This window comes from Notolabrus celidotus, chromosome 22 (genome assembly GCF_009762535.1).
Source record: "Notolabrus celidotus isolate fNotCel1 chromosome 22, fNotCel1.pri, whole genome shotgun sequence".
Lineage (NCBI taxonomy): Eukaryota > Metazoa > Chordata > Actinopteri > Labriformes > Labridae > Notolabrus > Notolabrus celidotus.
In genome coordinates this window covers 3,239,473-3,261,762 of record NC_048293.1, presented here as the reverse complement: position 1 = coordinate 3,261,762, position 22,290 = coordinate 3,239,473, and the positions used below count along the sequence as shown (strand labels likewise).

General features: G+C 41.0%; 2 protein-coding genes across 2 annotated transcripts; one reads left to right on the top strand and one right to left on the bottom strand.

The window, feature by feature from the left end:
* The first annotated feature begins 679 nt into the window (after positions 1–679).
* rmnd1 (required for meiotic nuclear division 1 homolog) lies at positions 680–7,013 on the top strand. The gene is made up of 12 exons (XM_034674403.1): positions 680–945; positions 1,231–1,729; positions 1,812–1,917; positions 2,004–2,079; positions 3,958–3,997; positions 4,095–4,195; positions 4,292–4,398; positions 4,507–4,571; positions 4,712–4,788; positions 4,995–5,115; positions 5,246–5,362; positions 6,381–7,013. Exons 2-12 carry the CDS (start codon positions 1,259–1,261, stop codon positions 6,411–6,413), a joined length of 1,314 nt encoding a protein of 437 aa, XP_034530294.1. The 5' UTR covers positions 680–945; positions 1,231–1,258; the 3' UTR covers positions 6,414–7,013.
* Positions 7,014–7,219: 206 nt separating this feature from the next.
* Positions 7,220–10,753, bottom strand: LOC117806411 (protein Ycf2-like). The gene is made up of 2 exons (XM_034675347.1): positions 8,934–10,753; positions 7,220–8,841 (listed from the first exon to the last, which is right to left on the bottom strand). The coding sequence occupies exon 1, from the start codon at positions 10,480–10,482 to the stop codon at positions 8,959–8,961; it is 1,524 nt and encodes a 507-aa protein (XP_034531238.1). The 5' UTR covers positions 10,483–10,753; the 3' UTR covers positions 7,220–8,841; positions 8,934–8,958.
* Positions 10,754–22,290: the final 11,537 nt, after the last annotated feature.

Here is a 22,290-nt window from a genome sequence, read left to right as displayed (position 1 = left end):
TAGAAGACAATTACAAAGATTTAAATATAATGGGATGATATAGGTAAAATAAAACATGAACAAATGAGAAAAGAGCTATCAGTTATATCACTATGAAATACATAAACAAGACAATCGCTGAGTTAAATTTGAGTGAATCTGGCTTCAAAAGACCCAGGAGGGTTGTTTTCCTTGGTCAGAAATGTTATCATGTCAAAAAAGGAATTAATCTGATCGTATGCCCACAATAACTTGGTAGAGCGTCGTAAAAAGTGAATCATTTGGAAGACGAGGATGGAAGAACAGCTACAGCAGAACAACTCGAGGGAGATAGAAGTGTACATAGTGTGTATATATCTTTTATAGTTGCCATATTTTATTTTATTTTATTTTTTATTTTGTTATATTTTATTTTATTTTATTTTATTTTAATATATTATATTATATTTTACCCTTGTCATTGCTATTATTACTGTTATTATATTTTTTAACTATGTTAGTACATTGTTGTATTCCCCTGTCCCGTGTTATAAGCTGCTGTAACAAAAGAAATATCCCCCAACAGGGGACAAATAAAGTATTTCGTATCTTATCTTACCTTAATTTGAGTACAGCGTCAGGTATGGCGAAGACGCCTTAGCCTGCCAGTCACAGTTTTGGGCGAAGAAAAAAAGCGTCATACTACGTCACACAAACAGGAAATGAGAGACAAAACTTTATTAGCAAAGACAAAACATGTCTTCTCCGAAGCACTGTCATGCAATGTAGCAGTGTAATATCTGAACTGTTGTTTTAACGTGTTAAGTATCCTCACTGCCGAGTACTGAGGAGTGAAATAATCAGTCCACGCACTTTCTTTCACTTCTTCTCATTGAACTGGAAAGCGACTAACTGCAACGCATGAGCCACTCACTGTACTTCACCTGCACGTTTTCCACTGCTTTGGCTCAGACTGAAAGTTACCAGGTGAGAACTGTGTTTCTGTTCAGAGAGTATTCCCATATAGTTTATTTAATATGTGTAAATCTTAATCTGTCCATTTAGTAAGCCAGGATTTCACTGGTAGCTGTTGTGGTCAAGGTCAGACATGCTTGTATTGATCCACATCATTGTATTTAAGTTACCTCAATCAAAGCGTATACCTCTCTGTTAATAGACTCTAGTGATATAGATAAAAGTTATAGTAATGTCATGTTGAATCATCATAACATCTCCTGAGTGTACTCTACCTGCCTGTGTCCTGTGTTGCAGCTCACCTGTGCACCTGGTAAATGCTGAGATGCTTCACCGGTCGTTGTGGTCCAGACTGGGAGCTCAGCTGCTTGTAGAGAGGAAACCAGTCTGCTTATGCGCCACAGCCGGTCTTCATCAGTCTGTTCAGACACACAAGTACGAAACCAAACCCAGGACTCACTCGGATCTGTCTTTCCCATGGATCTCCTCAAGGATCTCTGCTTTGAACACTCTTCACCAAAAGCAGGAGCTCAGAAGAGGTGTCCTCCCTGCTCTGTGTGGATCTAAAAGTGTTTCTAGCATCTTGTTTCCTGGGCCGGGGATGCTGACTAAATGGAGAAGTGGACAGACACGTTTTTATTCACCTGACCTTGTAAAGTCAGTGTTAAAACCAACTCTCAAAGCAACTCTGAAAGCAACTCTAAAACCTGCAATAGTGCCTGGAAGAAAGGCTCCCAAAGGACCAAGAACGAAACAACCATCTCGAGCCAATCAGCCTTCCCTGACTGTGGACCAGGTGATTCTGCATCTCACTGGATGAATGCTATCCTGTCATGATTATGCTCTCACGACTAACTCCTTCCTGTGTTTCATTGTAGGATATGATGCAGTGTATCGCCTACGCCACAGCAGATCAGTATCATTTGCCGACACTCTGCCACGACTTGATAAACAACGACTTCAATGAGATCGATCTACCCCGAGGTATCACTAAAGAATATCAGATTTGATACCTCAATGTAGTTAGGAACAACTAATGCAAACACATGACGACTGTGTTTTGATTTCAGATGCCTCAAATGTGCTGGTGATAAGTGCGAACATGGCTGCTAAACCAGCTGATGATGCTCTGATGTTCTTCTTCAGGTAATGATAAAGTTGCATGTCTTAAAGGGTTTTGTCTTGTGTTGATATGAACCAATGCTACATAATGTGTAAGAGTGTCTCAGTCTGCAGAGCTGAAAACTGAACAGCTTTACTTTTGTGACAGAGATGTGTTCCTGGAGCGCAGTATAAAATATTTCATCAATTGTTCTCCATTTAAATAAAATAAGATATGGTTATAAATGATTCCTTTTTAGACAAGTGTTTTCCTTTTTAATTAACTTTGCTTTATAAAGTGTTTTATCTCTGAAAAATCTTGTTGACATGTTGTTAAACGTGGCAAACTGAAACACAGTTTAACTTCAAATTTAGAGATAAGGGTTGGAGAAAGTCTGTGTTCACGATGCAAGGTACAACATTTCAAATATTGTTTTAGTGTTATAGTTATGTTCGATATTGACTTTTCTGCTGATATCTGATATTGTCCAACTCTTAATTTCCGATACCGATATATTCAGGCTTTTTACACCCAAACTGTTTGGTAACGTCATAACATATCTCCTATTGTGGAAATAACACATTATGCCTAATTGTATTGTTATGCCCCACTGGATGCATATATACATGCAACATGGCTTTCCAAATGTACACACTGTTTGTGCAAAATAAGAGAACAACTTCAACTCAAGTAATGTAAAAAAGTGCTAATATGGCACTGCCATATTAATTAATTTTTAGAGATTTTAGAGAAACATTTTGCCTCAAACAACACTACAGACAATATCAAAGCAAGGAGGATGCACATCTTCAGTCCAGAGTAGTGAACAAACATAGTCCTCTTTTATTCCAAGTTCAATGAATGAGGAAATGGCCAAAACTTGGCAGTTAATCCAATCATTCAATTATAAACTGGGCTCCATCGCCCTGCTCTCTCAAAATAGTGCAAATAAAAACAAGAAAGATTCTTCTTGAGATGGGAGATCAAATTTGATGTATTAAAGGAAGACGCCTTGTTTCCTCCTCGCATAACCAACGCTTTGCAGTCATTGCAAAATGCAAATTCACGATTTGTAGGGGACACTTGGAAATAGTTCCAAACCCCGGACATCTAATGCACCGGGCGAGCAAGCTTGTTAGCCACGGTTAACAACCATAGACAGTATAAAATATGGACGTAGTATCTGTGACGTCACCCATCTTTTTCTGAGGAGCTGTTTTGAGGCCAATCGGCAGCGGCAGCCATATTGCTTCTGTGGAGCCAGTGTGATGTAAAGAGGCGGAGTTTGAGCCTCCTCGCCAACAGCTGCAGTGTCCCTGCAGTCAGCTGTGCCTCTCATTGGAAGACTAGTAATCTCAATATCTTTGAAATCACCAAATTAGAAAAAAATTCACCCCCCTCACAGTGAGAGGACATCGAGAAATGAGCTATCCAGACTACACTGGTCTTTTGTACCAGGCTGTAAACATGTTTATTAATGCTGTAAAGATCGGCTTTCTCCCATTCCTGTGTATGTGACTTCCGGTACTTCCGGAGCCAGCCTCAAGTGGATCCTCGATGAACTGCAGCTTTTAACACTTCCACATAAGACAATATTTTCAGACCGGAGGTTGCCGCTTGTTAGCAACCCATGTTGTTGTTATAGGTCATCAAGCGCCTGTAAACGTCCGATGCTGCGTTCATGCAGGCAGTATCACCTGATACTGATAATTCCCGATATTACATTTTTAAGTCAATATCGGCCAGTAATATCGGAGGGCTGATAATATCGCCCCACCCTTGTTGTAGTGTTTTTTTTAAAAAGAAACCAAGACTGTATTATTTAAAATAATAATGTTTATTTTTATTTTTTTTAATAAATTAAAAAATGTTGTTGCAGGAGGAAAATCAAAGACTTGACTTTTCTTGTTCTGAATTTTCAGGGAGGGCTCAGTTGTTTTCTGGAATGTTGAGGATAAAACGGTAAACAAAAGTGATATATTTTACAAAATGCATTATTTCATAATATTAAAATTCTGTGACCTCATTGAAAGTGTAATTTCTCTCTCTGTTTTTACAGATGAAAAGGGTGTTGAGAATATTGGAGCGGCATGAAATCCAGCCTTATGAAGTAGCGTTGGTTCATTGGGAAAATGAGGAGATCAACTACACAGTTGGGGAGTATGTACTGTACTCTACATCTGCCACTTTTCATTTCTTCTCATTATTTGCATTTATTCTAACATTTTCTGTATCTGTAAACTCTCGTCTCTAAAGGGGCAGTACAAAGCTTGAGGGTGGAAACTTCATGCTGAGTGACCAGATAGATCAGCATGAAGCTGTTCTAGATAAATTTGCATTTTCGAATGCTCTGTGTTTGTCAGGTGAGATTCTAGCCTCTCAAAGAAGCATGTTTTTTTTAATCTATTATTGTTTGATGATAGAACCTTACACAGCCTCATACCTGATTCAACTTCTCTCCTCTCTTACAGTGAAGCTGGCGATATGGGAGGTAGCACTGGACAATTTTGTCGAGTCTATTCAATCAATTCCAGAGGTACAGTGAACACCCCACAACAGGCTGCAAGAAATGATGAATAATTGATTATCAATAATGTTTTTTTTCCATTAGGTGAGGTGGATTATGTAACAGTGGTCCTTATAATGCTTATGTAACAATCAATGTTTTTTCCTCAGTTGTTGAAGTCTGGCAAAAGAGTGAAGTTGTCCTCAGCAGAGGTTATGAAGAAGATAGGGGAGCTTTTTACATTAAGGTAAATGTAATCATCTCTAAACAGCCCATACATTAGAGGGAGCTGCAGCCTTTCAGGGTTTACTGCAAACTCTTCTGTTGTTTTTCTCCTCACTTTGTATCTGCCTGGTCATCAGAGACAATCTTGTGTTGCATCTGTTACATATCTGCATGTTGTAGTTTGACCTTCCAGGATGACAGAATATTATTTCTCTACCTCTTTTGCAGACACTGCATAAACCTGAGGTCCGACCTGCTCCTCACACCTGACTTCTACTGGGACCGAGAAAACCTGGAGAAACTCTACGATAAGACCTGCCAGTTCCTCAGCATTAACCGACGGGTCAATGTAAATAAAGCTGCTCCACAAAATAACATGACACCATGGCAGAAATCCAAAGACTCATACTTACACTCTCTAATGAGAGACGTGATGGGATTTAATTGTAAGCTAGAGACATGTTCTGTGTTTGTTTCAGGTTGTGAATGAGAAGCTGGAACATTGCACACAGTTAACAGATCTGATGAGGAGCCATCTGAGTGAGAAGCACAGTTTGAGGCTGGAGTGGATGATCGTCGTCCTCATTACCATTGAGGTAAGCAACAAGCTTTTGAGTTTATATTTTGAAAAATACCAAATACAGTATCTCACAAAAGTGAGTACACCCCTCACGTTTCTGCACATATTTAATTTTCATGGGACAACACTGAAGAGATGACACTTTGATATAATGTAAAGTAGTCAGTGTAAATTTACTGTCCCCTCAAAATAACTCAACACAGCCATTAATGTCTAAGCCACCGGCAACAAAAGTGAGTACACCCCTAAGTGAAAATGTCCAAATTAGGCCCAAAGTGTTCATATTTTGTGTGGCCACCATTATTTTCAAGCACTGCCTTAACCCTCTTGGGCATGGAGTTCACCAGAGCTTCACAGGTTGCCACTGGAGTCCTCTTCCACTCCTCCATGATGACATCACAGAGCTGGTGGATGTTAGAGACCTTGTGCTCCTCCACCTTCCGTTTGAGGATGCCCCACAGATGCTCAATAGGCTTTAGGTCTGGAGACATGCTTGGCCACTCCATCACCTTCACCCTCAGCTTCTTTAGCAAGGCAGGGGCCGTCTTGGAGGTGTGGTTGTGGTCGTTATCATGTTGGAGTACTGCCCTGTGGCCCAGTTTCTGAAGGGAGGGGATCATGCTCTGCTTCAGTATGTCACAGTACATGTTGGCATTCATGGTTCCCTCAATGAACTGTGGCTCCCCAGTGCCACTCATGCAGACCCAGACCATGACACTCCCACCACCATGCTTGACTGTAGGCAAGACACACTTATCTTTGTACTCCTCACCTGGTTGCCACCACACATGCTTGACACCATCTGAACCAGATAAGTTTATCTTGGTCTCATCAGACCACAAGACATGGTTCCAGTAATCCATGTCCTTAGTCGACTTGTCTTTAGCAAATTGTTTGGGGCTTTCTTGTGCTTCATCTTTAGAAGAAATGTGAGGGGTGTACTCACTTTTGTGAGATACTGTACTTATTACCTGTGTTTCCTTTTACTTTGCCTGCTTCTTGTCGTGTACATCTGACGTTTGTTTTTCTCCTAGGTTATGTTCGAACTTGCAAAAATGATATTCTGAACATCTCCTTCAGCAACGCTCAAATATCAAAAGGGCAACTGAAGCTCCAAAGGAAGAATGCTGCACTATACAAAGGTACTTTGTCAGTGATACGTGACTGTTTGTTTTTTTCTGGGAGCAACTGAAATCTGAAAAGTGGACCTCAATAGACTTGAATGTCTTACTGCTCTTGCGTTCGTTAAAACATTTCAACAACACAATAAATCTGTTTATCCTCATATTTTTGGTGTATTGCTGAATATCGCCGCCTCAATTTTTGCAGATCTTAACCGAACATTTGCTGCTTACTGCTGTCTTGTACACATGTGACATTAAAAGGGGTTTTTAACTTTGTGATCAGCTGTCCAAAGATTCATGTTTTTGGGTTTTGTTTTCATAATTCCTTTTTACATAATGTGGGAATGTTTATCAATCTCTTTCATTGTGAAGTTTTTTAGAGGACTGGGTGAGAGGGCAGAGTCTCATCCGGACATGTGATATCCTTCATGTGAATGAAATCTAGCAGTAAAAGTCATATTTATTCAATTTCATCTGGACGGAAAATCTCCAGTTGTGAGTGCTGTGTAAAAACAATGCAATAAAGTGTTTGTTTTAAATGTTTATGAGTTATATTTATGTCTCTCACACCATGTATCAACATCTTATGTAATCACCAGTTTGGTAGACATCAGCAGAAGTTAGTAGCACAGGGATGTACTTTAAAAGCATTAATTTATTCAATAAAATACTATGTTCTGAATAAAACACAGGTCATTATACTTCATATGTAAATATATAAACAGTTTTATTTTTGCTTTTAGTCATTAATTAACATATACACAATCAGATCAGCAAGAAGTTTCCATAAAAGTCAGTATACAAGGAAACAAACCCAAAGAGGACACACATTCTGTTATAACCTGATTTCCTCCTCTCACCCTCGCTTCACACTTTACTCACTCATCCTGGGGAACCGTTGACGCTGCAAGCTCTTTGAGGCTAACACACAAAAAAACTGAGCAACTAATGCTGCCATGAAGTTTAAGGCTCTGATGATTATATGAATAAATGCTTTTGACTTTTCAGTCAGAAGTTCAAATCAAAAGTGTGCAGATTCTTGATGTGCCATGCTCTCATCATGCTCTCATTTTAAAACTTTTCAAAATAGAAATATTTGCAGCTTCAAAATGAGTGCAGCCTTTAGAAGCATTAAAAGAGTTCTTATGTACAAGATAATATACAGTTACACTAGTACACTCGGGTCTACTCACTGTTTTTCCTGCATCGAGCCCATGAGAGTATGTACTTAGGGAAAAGATGTAAAATACTGAATGACAGTCATTTCATGAACAGAGATCGTAAAGGCTGTGATGAACAAGTTACATACCAATGTATCAAGAAAAGTAATGTTGCCTCTGAAAAGTGTGCTTAACACTTAGACAAATGTATTTGAAGCACAGAATAGAACAAGAATGTAATCTTATTCTCTAACATAAATCCAAAAAAATCCAGCGATATCCAGGGATGTTCACATTTAGTCGACTAAACAATTAAACATTATCACCCTCACTAGTCGGCAGAATTACCAGTCAGTTAAACAAATTATTTATAATTCCAATGTAGACCTGAAGTGTCTGTTGTATTTAGGCTGTAGTGTAGCCTGCTCCACTAGCCAGAGCTGTAGGTCTGGTTAATGGGTACAGCCATAATGCCATAAAGCTCTACTACCCAGATGTAAACAAACACAGATGACAGAGCACAGAATGGTTTGGCATTAACTTGATCTAGAAAATGGAGATGAAGTTGTATGTGGGTAGCACAAGCATGTAGACAGTAACCGGCAAGGAGGGCCAAAGGCTGTTGGTGCTAGCTCTACTAGAGTTAGCCATACTGTAAACCAATTTTGCATTGTTTGCCATGTTAAATAGACTGTGCACAATTATGACTGTTCAGTGTGTTTTCTTACCTTCAGTTTATCTGAATTTAACTTTCAGTTTTAACAAAAAGCAATTTGCAATCGGAACATCTTCAATAAAGATAGAGCTTTGCACAAATATATTTAGGATTTAAAAGACTTGACATGATTAGTATAAAAGCTGCATTATATCAAAAAAGACTTCAAATTAATTGAAAGATGCCACATCATTATGAATGTAGTTCACTGTCAAACCTTTAGTCTTTCTCTACACAAGAGTGAAAAACTCAGCACTGTTACAGTTGATACTTCTCTTTCAAGATCGCTCTTGTTAATCACACACTTTATATTACTAATAAAATAAGCCCATAAATAAGGGCCATTTTCACCATGAAATACACACATATTTTTGGATGAACATATGGAGAATAAAAGCAGCAAATTGCTGTTTCCTGTTTCCTCTTCCAAAGTCTGTCATCATCTTAACTGCTTTTCAGAGAATACCAGCTTGATTTTCCTTTTTGACTGTCCAACCTTAAAGGGAGAAAAACAAGACATGGGAAATTAATTAATTTTGATATTTCAGTTTAAGCACAGCATGACTCCAAATTAAAATAAAGGCTTACCTGTTACCACTCGAGTTAAGTGAAATTAGTCCCACTCTATGGTAGTAACACTCGAAGTTGCATATTCCTGATGCTCAAGTGCATTGGCAAAATCTTCACCTTCACCCTCACTTTCAATTTCACATACTTCTCCTGTTTTGTACACTTCCTGTTGACCTTCTTCTTCTTCTTCTTCTTCTTCTTCTTCTTCTTCTTCTTCTTCTTCTTCTTCTTCTTCTTCTGTCTCGACATTAGGATCTATTTTAACTTCCTCTTCAAGCCCTGCCTCTTCCTCCTGGAAACTCTCTTCCTCGGACTCTAGATGTTCCTCGACCTCAACAAAGGACACCTCTGTTTCCTCTTGGCTGTAAATACCTTCCTCAGCATCCATCCACACATCCTGTTCATTCTCCTCCTCTGGGTTATTAACGTGCTCTTTCTTTGCTTTTGTTTCTTGATGACACGCTTCAGAGGGTAGTGGTTCTCTCAGGAAGCCCTCTACTTTTTCTGTTTGACTAACTGGTTGAATCGTTTCTGTTGACTGGATACTAGAGGTTTCTTTCTCCACTGATTTGATTTCTTCTTCTATTACTTCTTCTAGTTCTACTGTTTTGATTGCATATATGCCATCATCCAACAGAACAGCTTGGGTGGTGATCAAAGCCATTTCAGTTGAGTCAAGGTTTACCTCTGGTTCTGTGATTTCTGTAGCTTGAAGGCTTGTTTCAGTTAGCTCTGACTGTTTCTGGCTCTCAGCCGAACTTGCCTCTTCTGCCTGTACATCAGACCCCAACACATCCGTCTGTTCCAAGTCTTCCATTATATCTGCTGTCACTGTTGGGGAATCTGGTGCATTTGCGATTAGATCTACTGTTTCAGTTGTGTGGATGCCAGCATCAAACATCATTGGATGAGTTGTGATCACAGCTCTTTCTGGTGCACTTAAGTATTCCTCTGGTTCTGTGGTCTCAAGTGCCTGATCATCAATCTCAGGTAGCTCAATCTGTTTCTGGCTCTCATTTATTTGTGCTGGAGTTATAGGTTCCACAGCCCCCACGGCTTGAACTCTGTCCTTTGAAACCTCTGTTGCTGTCAAGGCTTCAACACTCTCCATTATTGGTGGTGGGGATGCAGGAACCTTCAATTCTAGCTCTACTGTTTCATTTCCATAAATGGCACAATCCAAGAGAACAGGTTGAGCAACTATCACATCTCTTTCTGTTGAATCTAAGTGCAACACTGGCTCCGTGACTTCTGTTGGTTGAACATCAACCTCTGTTGGCTCAATCTGACTCTCAGCTCCTTGAGTTAGATTTGCTGGCTCTGCAGGTTCCTCTGCTTGAACTTTATTCTTTGAAACCTCTGTTGCTGTCAAGGCTTCAACAGTCTCCATTATTGGTGGTGGGGATGCAGGAACCTTCGATTCTAGCTCTACTATTTCATTGACTTGAATTGCAAGATCCAAAAGAACAGGTTGAGCAATGATCACATCTTCTTTTGAATCTAAATGTGATACTGGTTCTCTGACTTCTGTTGGTTGATCGTCAACCTCTAAAATATTCGTCAGCATTGAGTGATCGACCTTGCCTGTTATTGGTGATAGGGATGCAGGAGCCTTTGATTCTAGCTCTATTGTTTCATTGGCATGAATCGCAAGATCCAAAAGAACAGGTTGAGCAACGATCACATCTCCTTCTGTTGAATCTAAGTGCGATACCGTCTCTCTGACTTCTGTTGGTTGAGCATCAACCTCTGTGGGCTCAGTCTGGCTCTCAGCTCCTTGAGTTAGATCTGCAGGTCCCTCTGTTTGACCTGCAACCTTTGAAACCTCTATTGCTGTCAAGGCTTCAACATTCTCCATTATTGGTGGTGGGGATGCAGGAACCTTCGATTCTAGCTCTACTATTTCATTGGCATGAATTGCAAGATCCAAAAGAACAGGTTGAGCAACGATCACATCTTCTTTTGAATCTGAATGTGATACTGGTTCTCTGACTTCTGTTGGTTGAACATCAACCTCTGTTTGCTCGATCTGGCTCTCAGCTCCTTGAGTTAGATTTGCTGGCTCTGCAGGTTTTACTGCCTGATCTATATCATTTGAAACCTCTATTGCTGTCAAGGCTTCAACACTCTCCATTATTGGTGGTGGGGATGCAGGAACCTTTGAGTCTCGCTCTACTGTTTCATTTGCATGAATGGCAAGATCGAAGAGAACAGGTTGAGTCACAATCACATCTCCTTCTGTTGAATCTAGGTGCAACACTGGCTCCCTGACTTCTGTTGGTTGAACATCAACCTCTGTTGGCTCAATCTGACTCTCAGCTCCTTGTGATAGATGTATTGGCTCTGCAGGTTCTACTGCCTCCACTCCCTTAACTCCAACCTCAAAAACATCTTTCAGCATTGAGTGCTCAGGTCCTGGAGGAGGGGAAGATGGTGCTTTTGCTACTGGTTCTTCAGTTTCAGTTTCTGGTAAACCAACATCCAACAGAAATGGATGAGCTCTTCCTAATGAACCTAAGGGTTCCTCTGACTCTGTAATCTCAGTGGCCTGATCATCGGCCTTGGTTAGCTCAATCTGTGTCTGGGACTCAGCTATTTGTGCTACCTGATCAACACTTTCTAAAACTTCATCCGTTAAAACATCTTGCATCGAGGGTTCAACTCTCTCCAATGTTTGTGGGGAATCAGGTGCCTTTTGTACTAGCTCCACTCTTTCAATTGTACGTATGGCAACATCCAAAAGTACAGGTTGAGTCATGATCACAGCTCTTTCTTCTTTATAAAAATGTGCCACTGTGATTTCTGATCGATGAATATCAACCTCTGTTGGATCAGTCTGGCTCTTGGCTCTTTGAGTTAGATTTGCTGGCTCCATAGGTTCAACTTGCTCCGCTGCTTGAGTTTCAACTTCTATAACATCTGTTAATGTCAACTTTTCGATTAGTTCATTTTTTGTTTCTGCAATTGGTTCATCTGTTTCAACTGCACATATGCCAATGTCCATGAGTTCAGGTTGAGTCGTGATCACAGCTCTTTCTGTTGAATTTAAAGTTGCTGCTGGTTCTGAGATTTTTGTTCGCTGATCATCTACAATAGTTTGCTCAATCTGTACTTGATTCTCAGCTTGTTGTGTTGGATTCATTTGGTTCACAGTGTCAACTAGCTCCACTGCCTTAACTCCAGTGTTTGAAGCATCCAAGTGTTCCAGTAGTTTGGTTGTTTCCTCTACAGATGTGGGGGAAGCAGGTGCCTTTGATACTAGCTCCACTGCTTTGACTGCATGTGTTGCAACATGCAAGAGTTGAGGTTGAGTTATGATCACAGCGCTCTTTGTTAAATCTTGGAGTAGCACTGGTTCACTTATTTCTGTCAGCTGATCTTTGACATCAGTTATCTCTGTCTGTTTCTGGCTCTCAGCTCTTTGTGTCACAGGTTCCACTGATTCTACAGCTTGAACTCTAACCTCCGAAACATCCATCTCTTTCACGGGTTCAGCTCTCTCTGCTGTCGGAGAGGCTGGTGTCTTTGTTACTGGTTTAACGGTTTCAGTTGTTAGAATGCCAACATCCAACTGTACAGGTTGACTTGTGATCACAGCTCTTGCAGTTGAGGCAAAGTTTGACATTGGTTCTGTTGTATTTAGTAGCTGATCTTTGACCACAGTCAGGTCAATGTGTTTCTGGCTCTCAGCTTGTTGCGTTGGTATTATTGGCTGAACAGGCTTCAAGGGCTCTTCCACTTGAACTCCAACCTCTGACACATCCTTCTTTTTCACGGGTTCAGCTCTGTCTGTTGTTGGTGCTGTGGGAGGTTGTGCCTTTGCGTGACCAAACTGTATGTTAAGTTTGAATTCCAAAGACAGACTTGATGGGGATTCCACGTTACCTATTGATGAGACGATCCCTGTGTTTTGTGGAACCACTAATCCAGTGTTACTTAGTGTTGCAACTGGACCTTGAGCACTTTGTGTTATTTGCACTGTTTCATGAACTTTTGTTACCTCTAATTTCTCAGATAACGATTTGACCTCTCCTTCTGTGACCCCTGCTGCTGGTTTGGCCTCTTCAATTTTGGTTTCCTCCATCTTCAGGGTTTGCATGAGATCCTCAGACACTTTCTGTGCACTTGCAGAGTCATCACTAATAACAACAGATTCTTCATCCTCTGTTTCTTTCAATGTTGCAATACCATCATCCACCACTTGTTGATGCTCCTTTTGATCGGATTTACTTTCAGCCAACTCACACACTTCACTCACAGCATCTGGTTGTTTTATAGCAGCTTGTTCCACAATGACGACTGCTGATTCAGATTCAGTGTCTGGTAAATTCTCCTGTACATGTTGCGTAACTTTTTGAATGGTTGTCTTAGTGTCCTCATGACTTAATCCATCTTCAACATTGAGAATTGCAGAGAGACGATCTACCATTTTAACTGTTTTGTGACAAACATCTATAACTTCTTTAATTTCTGTTACCCCTACCTCCAGCACTTTGTCCACAATTATCTCCATTGATTTTACGTCAACATCGCACACCTGCACTTGAATTTTGTGATCATCTTCAAACTCCACTAATGGGACGTGCATCATCTGGACCTCAGTGTTTTGCTCTGCTGTCACAGCAAAATCATCTCTGACCAACGGTGTGACAGTGGTGACTTCCTCTGACACTTCCTGACTTGCCACTCTGTTAACCAGAGGTTCAGTACTGTCTGACGATTTCTCCGGTAAGACATCAGGTATTGTTGCGGAGACCTCTTTGAGATAACTTGTGACTACTTCTGGCACTATGGCATGCTCAAGTTCAGCAGTCTTTGTCTCAGTGCTTGGATGTTCACTTTCCTTTTCCTGCTCAACAATGACTTGAACTTCACTGAGGTGCACCTCGTGTTTGGATTCATCAGTGAGTGCAGCATTGTCTACACTAGGAGCTTGGGTCTCTTCAGAAAGTATAGTCTCTTCTAGGACCTGAGTATCATTTGATTCTTCACCAACAGATAACAAGTGAACTTGTGGTACTGTTTCTAACTCCTCTGCAACTGTCCTGTCCACCTGTTCAACTTGAACATCTTGTCTGGAATTCTCTGTTTCATGACCCTCTGATATCTCTACAACTTGATCCAGTTGTGCCGTAACGTTACCCTCAATTTGATCTGCAAATGTGGTTACAGCATCATCAAGGTCTGGTCTGGAAACCTCTTCTTGTAATATTTGCTCTTGAATTTCCTCAGCATCACCCTCCTCATTCACTTGTATGCCCTCCTCAGTTTTGATCTCTTTCACAACATCATCTACATCAGATGGTAATACCTCTGTTTCTTGAACATATTCAGTTTTGGCAACCTCAAATGTTTGTTCTTGTAGCTCAACCCTTGCGTCAGCTTCCTGTATGAGTTCATCTGTAACTGTTTCGACTGCTGGAATATCTTCTGATGATACTTTTTCACTTTGTGGCTCAGGACTTCCCTCTATAAGAGGTGGCTCAGTGCTTTCTGTGACCACATGCACATCAATACATGCACCTCCCTCAGTCTTGGTGTCCTTCACAGTAGCTTCTACATCTGATACTAGCACTCCTTGTTTCTCATCTCTGGCTTCTGTTTCCTCTTGTGGTTCATCTATAACTGTGCCCACTGCTGGAATATCCTCAGATATTACATTGTCAAGAGGTGGGCTACCCTCCTCTGACTCCAATGGTGATTCTTCTTCTGTATTTAAAACTTCTGGTTCTTTTTCATCTCCCATTTTTGAAACATCCACAAGCTTCAGGTCTCCCTCAATGAGAGGTGATGTTGCCTTACCTCCATCTGTACTTTCTGTGGATTCAGGCACATGGACAGGTTCTCCATCCTCAGTCTGGGTTTCCTGAACGATATCTCTCGCTATTGATGTCAATACTTCTGGTTCTTGAACATTCTCAGATATGTCAGCGTCAACTGGTTGTATTTCTTGAGGCTCAACCCTGACATCTATTTCCTTTTGGGACTCTTCCATGACTGTCTCCGCTGCGGGTCTGACCTCTGATATCTCTTTTTCAAGGGGTAAGAGGTTGTTTGCCTTTGAATCCAAAGGTGGAACCTGTTCCGTCAACAACACATCTTGTACTTGCACCTGTTCAGTTTTCAAAGCATCCACCACTTCAAGACTATCCTCAGTGCCTGGCATTTTTGCACTACATTCATTATTACTTTCTGCAGCTACAAGCAGATCTATTGCTGTACCCTCTTCATTTAGGGTTTCTTTTTCAATATCTTCCACATGGGATGGTAATACTTCTGGTTCTTCAACAATTTCCTTTTCAAAAACTTCAACTGGTAGTTTTTCCTCTGGCTCTGTCATCACTTTGATATATTTTTGGGGTTCCTCTGTAACTGCCTCCCCTGTTGGAATATGCTCAGTTATTTCTTTTACAAGTGACAGCAGGTCTCCCTCCTTTGATTCCAGTGGTGATTCATGTATTGTATTCAAAACTTCTGGTTCCTGTACATCCTCAGTTTTTGAAACATACACTGGCTCAGGACTTTGTGCAGTATGAAGAGTTGTTTTAAAACCTTCATCAGTACTTTCTGTGAGTACAGGTGCTTGGATTGTTTCTCCTGCCTCAGTTGAGGTGTCCTGATCGATATCTTTGACTGAAGATGGTATTTCCTCTTGTTCTTGAGCATAATCAGTTGGGACAGTTTCAACTGTTAGTTTTTCCTCTGGTTCAACCATCACTTCTGTTTCCTGTTGTGGTTCTTCTGTTACTGTCTCCACTGCTGGAATATCCTCAGATATTACATTTTCAAGTGGTTGCAGACAACTTGTCTGGGAATCTGATTGTGCTCCTTGTTCTGTATTAATTACCTCTTCCTCTTGTATATCATCAGGTCTTGCAACATCCACAGCCTCAGGACTCTGTTCAGTGAGCAGTATTGTGTCACTGCCTTCATCAATACTTTCTGTGACTACAGCAGCTTGGATTGTATCCCTCTCATTTGAGGTTTCCTGATCAGTGTCTCCTACAGGCAATGGTAATTCTTCTGGTTCTTGAATACCTTCAGTAGTATCTGCTTCATCCCTCACTACAGTTGCCAGTTTGGGTTCATCTGTAGCTGTTTCATTAATATCCTCTGTTAATATTTTTTCAAGTGGAAGAGGGCTGCTGACCATAGAATGCAATTGCGATGTCTCTAATGTCTGTAATTCTTCCTTTACTTGAACCTGTGCAGTAGTGGAGAGATCCACCGGCTCAGGACTTCCTTCAGTAACAGCTATGTTTTCTCCGTCTCCATCAACACTTTCTGTGACTTTGGGCGCAGTGATTGGTGCACCTTTCTCAATCAATGTTTCCCCGACAGCGTCTACCTCAACAGACTGCCACACTTCTGGTTCTGGGACATTTTCAATCTCCACATTTTCAACCTGTAGTTTTTCTTGCAGCTCAACTATCACTTCTGTTTCCTCTTGTGGTTCTTCTGTTACTGTCTCCACTTCTGGAATATCCTCAGATATTACATTTTCAACTGTTTGCAGACCACTTGTCTTTGGATCTGACAGTGCTCCTTCCTCTGTTTTAATTACTTCCGGTTCTTGTATATCCTTAGTTCCAGCAACATCCACAGGCTCAGGACTCTGTTCTGTGAGAGGTATTGGTTCACTGTTTTCATCAATACATTCTTCAACTACAGCAGCTTGGATTGTATCTCCCTCATTTGAGGTTTTCTGATCAGTATGTTCCACAGACAATGGTAATTCTTCAGGTTCTTGAATACCCTCAGTAATGTCTGCTTCATCCCTCACTACAGTTCCAGGTTTGGGTTCATCTGTCACTGTTTCTGCAGCTGTAATATCCTCTGTTATTGCTTTTTCCATTGGAAGAGAGCTGCTGACCTTTGAATCCATTGGCAATACCTCTACTGTCTGTAGTTCTTCTTGTACTTGAACCTGTTCTGTTGTGGAGAGCTCCACTGGCTCAGGACCTCCTTCAGTAACAGGTATGTTTTCACTGTCTCCATCAACACCATCTGTAACTTTCGGCGCAAGGATTGGTGCATCTTTCTCAATCAACGTTTGCCCTACACTATATTCCTCAACAGACTGCCACACTTCTGATTCTTGGACATTTTCAATCTCAACATTATCAAGCTGTATTTCTTCTTGCGGCTGAACTATCACTTCTTTTTCCTCTTGTGATTTATCTGTAACTGTCTCCACTGCTGGAATATCCTTAGTAGTTACTTCTTCAAGTAGTAGCAGGCTACCCTCCTCTGAATCAAATGCTGATCCTTCTTCAGTGTTTAAAACCTCAGGCACTTGTGCATCCTCAGTGCTCACTGCTTCAGGACTTGGCTCAGTGGGGGCTGGTGTTGCACTCTCTAACTCTTGTTCCTCAATGGTTTCTTTGACTACAGTCTTGTACATTGTTGCACCTTCCTCACGTATGGTTTCCTGAACAATATCACTCTCAGCAGATTGCATAACCTCTGGTTCTTCAACACATTCAGTTGTGTCAGCTTCAACTTCTATTTTTTCTTGTGCATTAGCCCTGACTTCTGTTTCCTTCTGGGGTTGTTCCGCGATCATTTCCTCTGCAGGGATATCCTCAGCTAATGTTTCAAATTCAAGAAGGCTGCCTGCCTCTAGATCCAAAGGTGATGCCTTTACTGTTGGTGGTTCTTCTTGTGCTTGAACCTGTTCAGTTGTGGAAAGGTCCATTGGTTCTAGACTTTCTTCAGTAGGAGGTATTGTTGCACTTATTTCCTCAATACTCTCTGTGACATCAGGCATGGTGACTGCCTCTTTCCCAATCAAAGTGTCCTCTACAGCATCTTTTACCACAGATGGCAACACTTCTGGTTCTTTAACATTTTCAACTTCAACATCTTCAACTTGTTGTTCTACTTGTGGCTCAGTCAACACTTGCATTTCTTTTTGGGGTTCCTCTGTATGGGATGGTGATGTCTGTACTGTCTGAAGTTCCTCTGGTTCTTCAGCCTGTTCAGAAGAATCCAGACTTTCTTCAGTTGGAGGAGCGGTTACAATGCTCCCCTCAACACTTTCTAGGACTAGAGCTTCTTCAAAAGATGTGTCTTCCTCAGATGAGGTGTCCTTTGCTGTATCTTCTACATCAGATAGTAACACTTCTGCCTCTGCAACATTCTCAGAAATGGATTCTTCAACTTGTTTCTCTTGTGGCTCAACACAGACTTCTGTTTCCTTTTTGGGTTCATCTGTAATTGTTGCTGCCAGAACATCTTCAGTTATTACTTCTTCAAGTGTAAGAAGGTCGCTAACATTTGAATCTATTGGTGATGGTTGTAATGTTTGAAGTTCTTCTTGTTCTTGTGTATTCTCAGTTTTGGAAGTGTCAACTTGCTTAAAAGTGTCCTCACTGAGGGGGAATGATGCACTGCCTTCATCAACACTTTCAGTAATTTCACGTGCATCCATAAATAAGTCTTCCTCAGCATTGGTGTCTATCACTGTATCTTCATTGAGTTCATCTATGACTGAAAGGTCCTCCAACTGTATCTCTTCTTTAAAAGACTGGACACTGCTCTTCTCTGAATCTAACACAGGTACTTGAACACCATCCAACACTTCTGGTTCATCAACTTTTTCTGTCTCAACCTGGACTTCACTTTGAGGTTCTGTTTCCTCTTTGAGTTCTCTTGAATCTGTTTCCATTATCAGGATCTCCATTTCAGCTTGAGGTGCCTCAACTACTGAACCCTCATCTGGGGCAGTTTCTTCAGACACATGAGCTGCTCTGTGTGGATGAACTTCATCTGCAGTGACTTCAATAGTATCAAGCTTCTCGAGAGCTTCAGGTAAAGACTCTGTGGGTTCAGACTCATCAACTACAGACATGCTCTCTGTTTGGGCTGTAGCTGCAAGTGCATTGACTTCATCAAGCTCTTCGGCAGTCTGACCTGTTTTGATAACAGTAGCGTCTGATGTTTGGGGTATTTCCAGAACTGTTGTCTCTTTGTCTTCTTTTACAAATGTTTTGAATAATTGATGCAGGACAGAACTGACAATACTCTCAGACTTTTGATTACTTGTGCAAATTGGGACTTCCTTTGGAGTTGTTGTGATGGTTTCAACCACCTGATGCAGGACTGCATCTGTTTCCATGAATTCATAATCTGCCGGCACTGGTGTGGTGTTACCTGATGTTTTTGAGGACTCTGTAGATAACTGGGAAACTGCAGAGATCATCTCAGTCTCGTCTGCCAGAGTAGTTACTGAGACGGGCTCTGGTGCAGTTATGGCCTCTGATGTCAACTCTATGAAGTCCTCGGCTATAGTATCATCTCTGCCTGCCTCCTCATTGACTGAAGCCATGGTGTCCGTAATTGCGCCTTCTTCTGTAATGTCACTGAGTTGTTGATGTTTACTGATTAATTCTGAAACATCATCCTGTTCTTCCTGTTTATCAGGAGTAGTAGTGGCTTGAATTTCAGTATCACTTTCTTCAATAGTCTTTGCTTCATTTTGTGGACCATCACAGGGCAGGACTGGTTCAGGCGTCGGATAAAGGAGGTCTTGTGGGACTTCATAATCTGATTCCTTGACTAAGTGACTTTCTATTTCTGCATGTGTTTGAATTTGAACCATTGATTCGGGTGTATCAAACTCAGACAATGGAACCACAGCCGGTGTCTCCGAGTCTTCATCATCTGAAGGTACATCCTTATCAGCCTCGTCTGAAGATACCTGGTCTTGCTTTTCGGTACTCTTTCTCTTTTTTCGTCCTGGTAGGAGTTTCTTTATTGAGAAGGAGGACTCATCTTGAGACATCTCACTATCAGACTGTATATTGTCTTTGCTTTCATCCTCATCTTTGGCTTTTCTTTTAGGAGTGACAAGTCTTCTAAACGTTATCCAAGTCGACGCTCCATCACTGTCTGAGCGTACTCTGGGAGAAGACAGGCCAGTCTTTTTCTCATTTGAACTTTCCTGGGGCGGCTCTGCACTTTGTTTTGAACCAAGATCCTGCTTTGTATCATTGTTGTCAATAAGAGGTGTCTCATCCTCAGAGTCTGATGTTTTCCGGCTTCTTTTCTTTCCTGATCCACACAAAACGGCTTCCCACGAAACAGATGAGTCTTTTCTTTTCTTGTCTTCATCTGTGCTGTGGTCCGATACGTGCTCTGCTTCACTTGGTTTTGACTTTTCTTGGGTTTCTGTCTCTTTATTGCCCAAGCCGGATGCCCTTCTGCGCTTTTTAGGTGTCAGAAGTTTTTTGAAGGAAGCCCATGCACCATCCTCCTCTCCTGCTGTCTCTGCAGAGGGCTGTGTCGATGCTTCTTCTTTCTGATTCTCAGCCGACTCTGTGGATGACAGGAGCTGATCTGCTGCATGCTCTCCAGAGTCAGACAACCTGGAATCACTTGACCTCCTGCTTCTTGGCTTCTTGGAGAGTTTCCTAAAACTGGACCCTGACAGCAACCTTTTGAGAGGGCTTGCAGGAACTTTATCCTTCTCTTGAGCATTCAGAGTTTCAGGTTCAGGGACAATATCAGTTGATGGGTCTGTAGTTGATGATTTCCCTTCATCAGTCGTCTCAGGGGATGATGCACTCGGAATCTCTTGCTTGGGTTCATGTTCTTTCTGCTCTGTTTCATCTACAGCTGCCTCAACACCTGGATCAATTTGCTCTTTATCCACTTGTTGGCCCTGTTCAGTTTCTTCTGTCACTTCAACAACTTCTTTTTTTCCCATGTCAATCATTTCTTTCTCATTTGTCTCTTCTTCTGCAGGTTTTCTTTTCTTCCGTAGTCCAGAAAAGATTCCAGTTGTGAAAAATTTCTTAATAGGAGATACAACCTCCTCTTGTCCAGGTGTGGAATACAGCTCTTCCTCAGCTGTGGCCTCCCAGTGTGTGTCCTCTACTGCAGGTGAAGTAGTTGGTTCCCCTGCATCGTCCGATTCAGCATCCTCTTTGGCTTCTGTTCCTTTTTCCTCCACATTTTCAAGGACATCCTCTGGTGTAATGTCTGTCATTGTGGGACCTGTTGTTGAATCATTATCATTAGTTCCCTGTGCTGTGTTCACTTCATTATTCTGTTCAGCATTCTCACTTTTCTCTACATCTTCAAGCGGCTCTTCAGCACTTGACTCTTCCTTGTTGGTCTCATCAGGCAAATCCTTTAACAGATCAGTCGAGCCCCTCTTTATCGACAATCTCAAACCGATGTTACTGAAAAACTTTCGAAAACCGTCGTTGATGTCATTCTTCTTTCCATCCATTTCAATCATTTCCAGGGGTACATCTTCAGCAACATCCACTTCATTTGAGGATTCCTTTTCATTCCTTTCAACATGTTTTGGTGCCTCCTCTTCTTCTACTTCTTCTTCTACTACTTCTTCTTCTACTTCTTCTTTGTCAAGTGGAATTTCTGTTTCTGAAATGTCTTCATCTGGTGAAAGGACAGCTGAACCAGGAAAGAAATGAAATATTGAAACATTCGATTGCAAGAACAGTAAAAAAGAAATAGATATGAAATGATGTCAGCTAAGTTCCAACAACTTATGCATCTGTTAAAATAATGCTGACCCTGTCTGTCAATAAACAGTATCACCCACCGTCTGCAGCAACCTCGTCCTCACAGTGACCATTTACTTCTGTTATTGAGATGCCTGCTTTTTCGTTGATCTCAGAGATCTTCACATTGTTTTTGAAAAGCTGAAAAAAAGCACAAACAATATAATCTACGATGTAACTTTGCTCCTATCAAAGATTAAGCACAAGCCCCAAACATATCTGTTCCCCAAGTTCTATCAGTCTCTTTTTAAAAACATCTCCCCAAATTTTATGAAAGAAATTCTGAGATTGTCAATTCCATTAACTTTGTTTTTTCTTTACTTGGGTGACCTGCCAGATGACTTAACAGGAGACCAAATATCTCTTAAAGATATTTATTATCGCTGCTAAAAAGCAATCACCCGCAAATGGTTACAGGCAGATGCACCAATGGTCCAACATTGGTTTGAAATCATCGAAGAAATTCACGAGATGGAAAAAATGTCCCTCTTTCCTGCTAAGATTAAGAAAAGATTTATACATTACAAGGTGGGGAAAATGGACACTATATTTTTTGAAATAGAGGATGTGTGTGTGTGTGGTGGCTGCTCCCCTTCTTACCATTGAAATCATTAATAACCTCCATTTTACTGCACAAAACCTATGACTGTGGAACTTATCGGAAACTGTGAATATTACAATTCTGGCAATAATGTTGATGTTTTTGTTTCGTATTTGTTTTTGTTTTTTGTGTTTCCTTTGTCTTTTGTTTGTGCTTGAATTGAAAAAAATTGGAAATAAAATCTAAGCAAAATTACTTTTTCACAAGCACTTAAAAGTTCAAATAAAAGTTCCAAATAAAC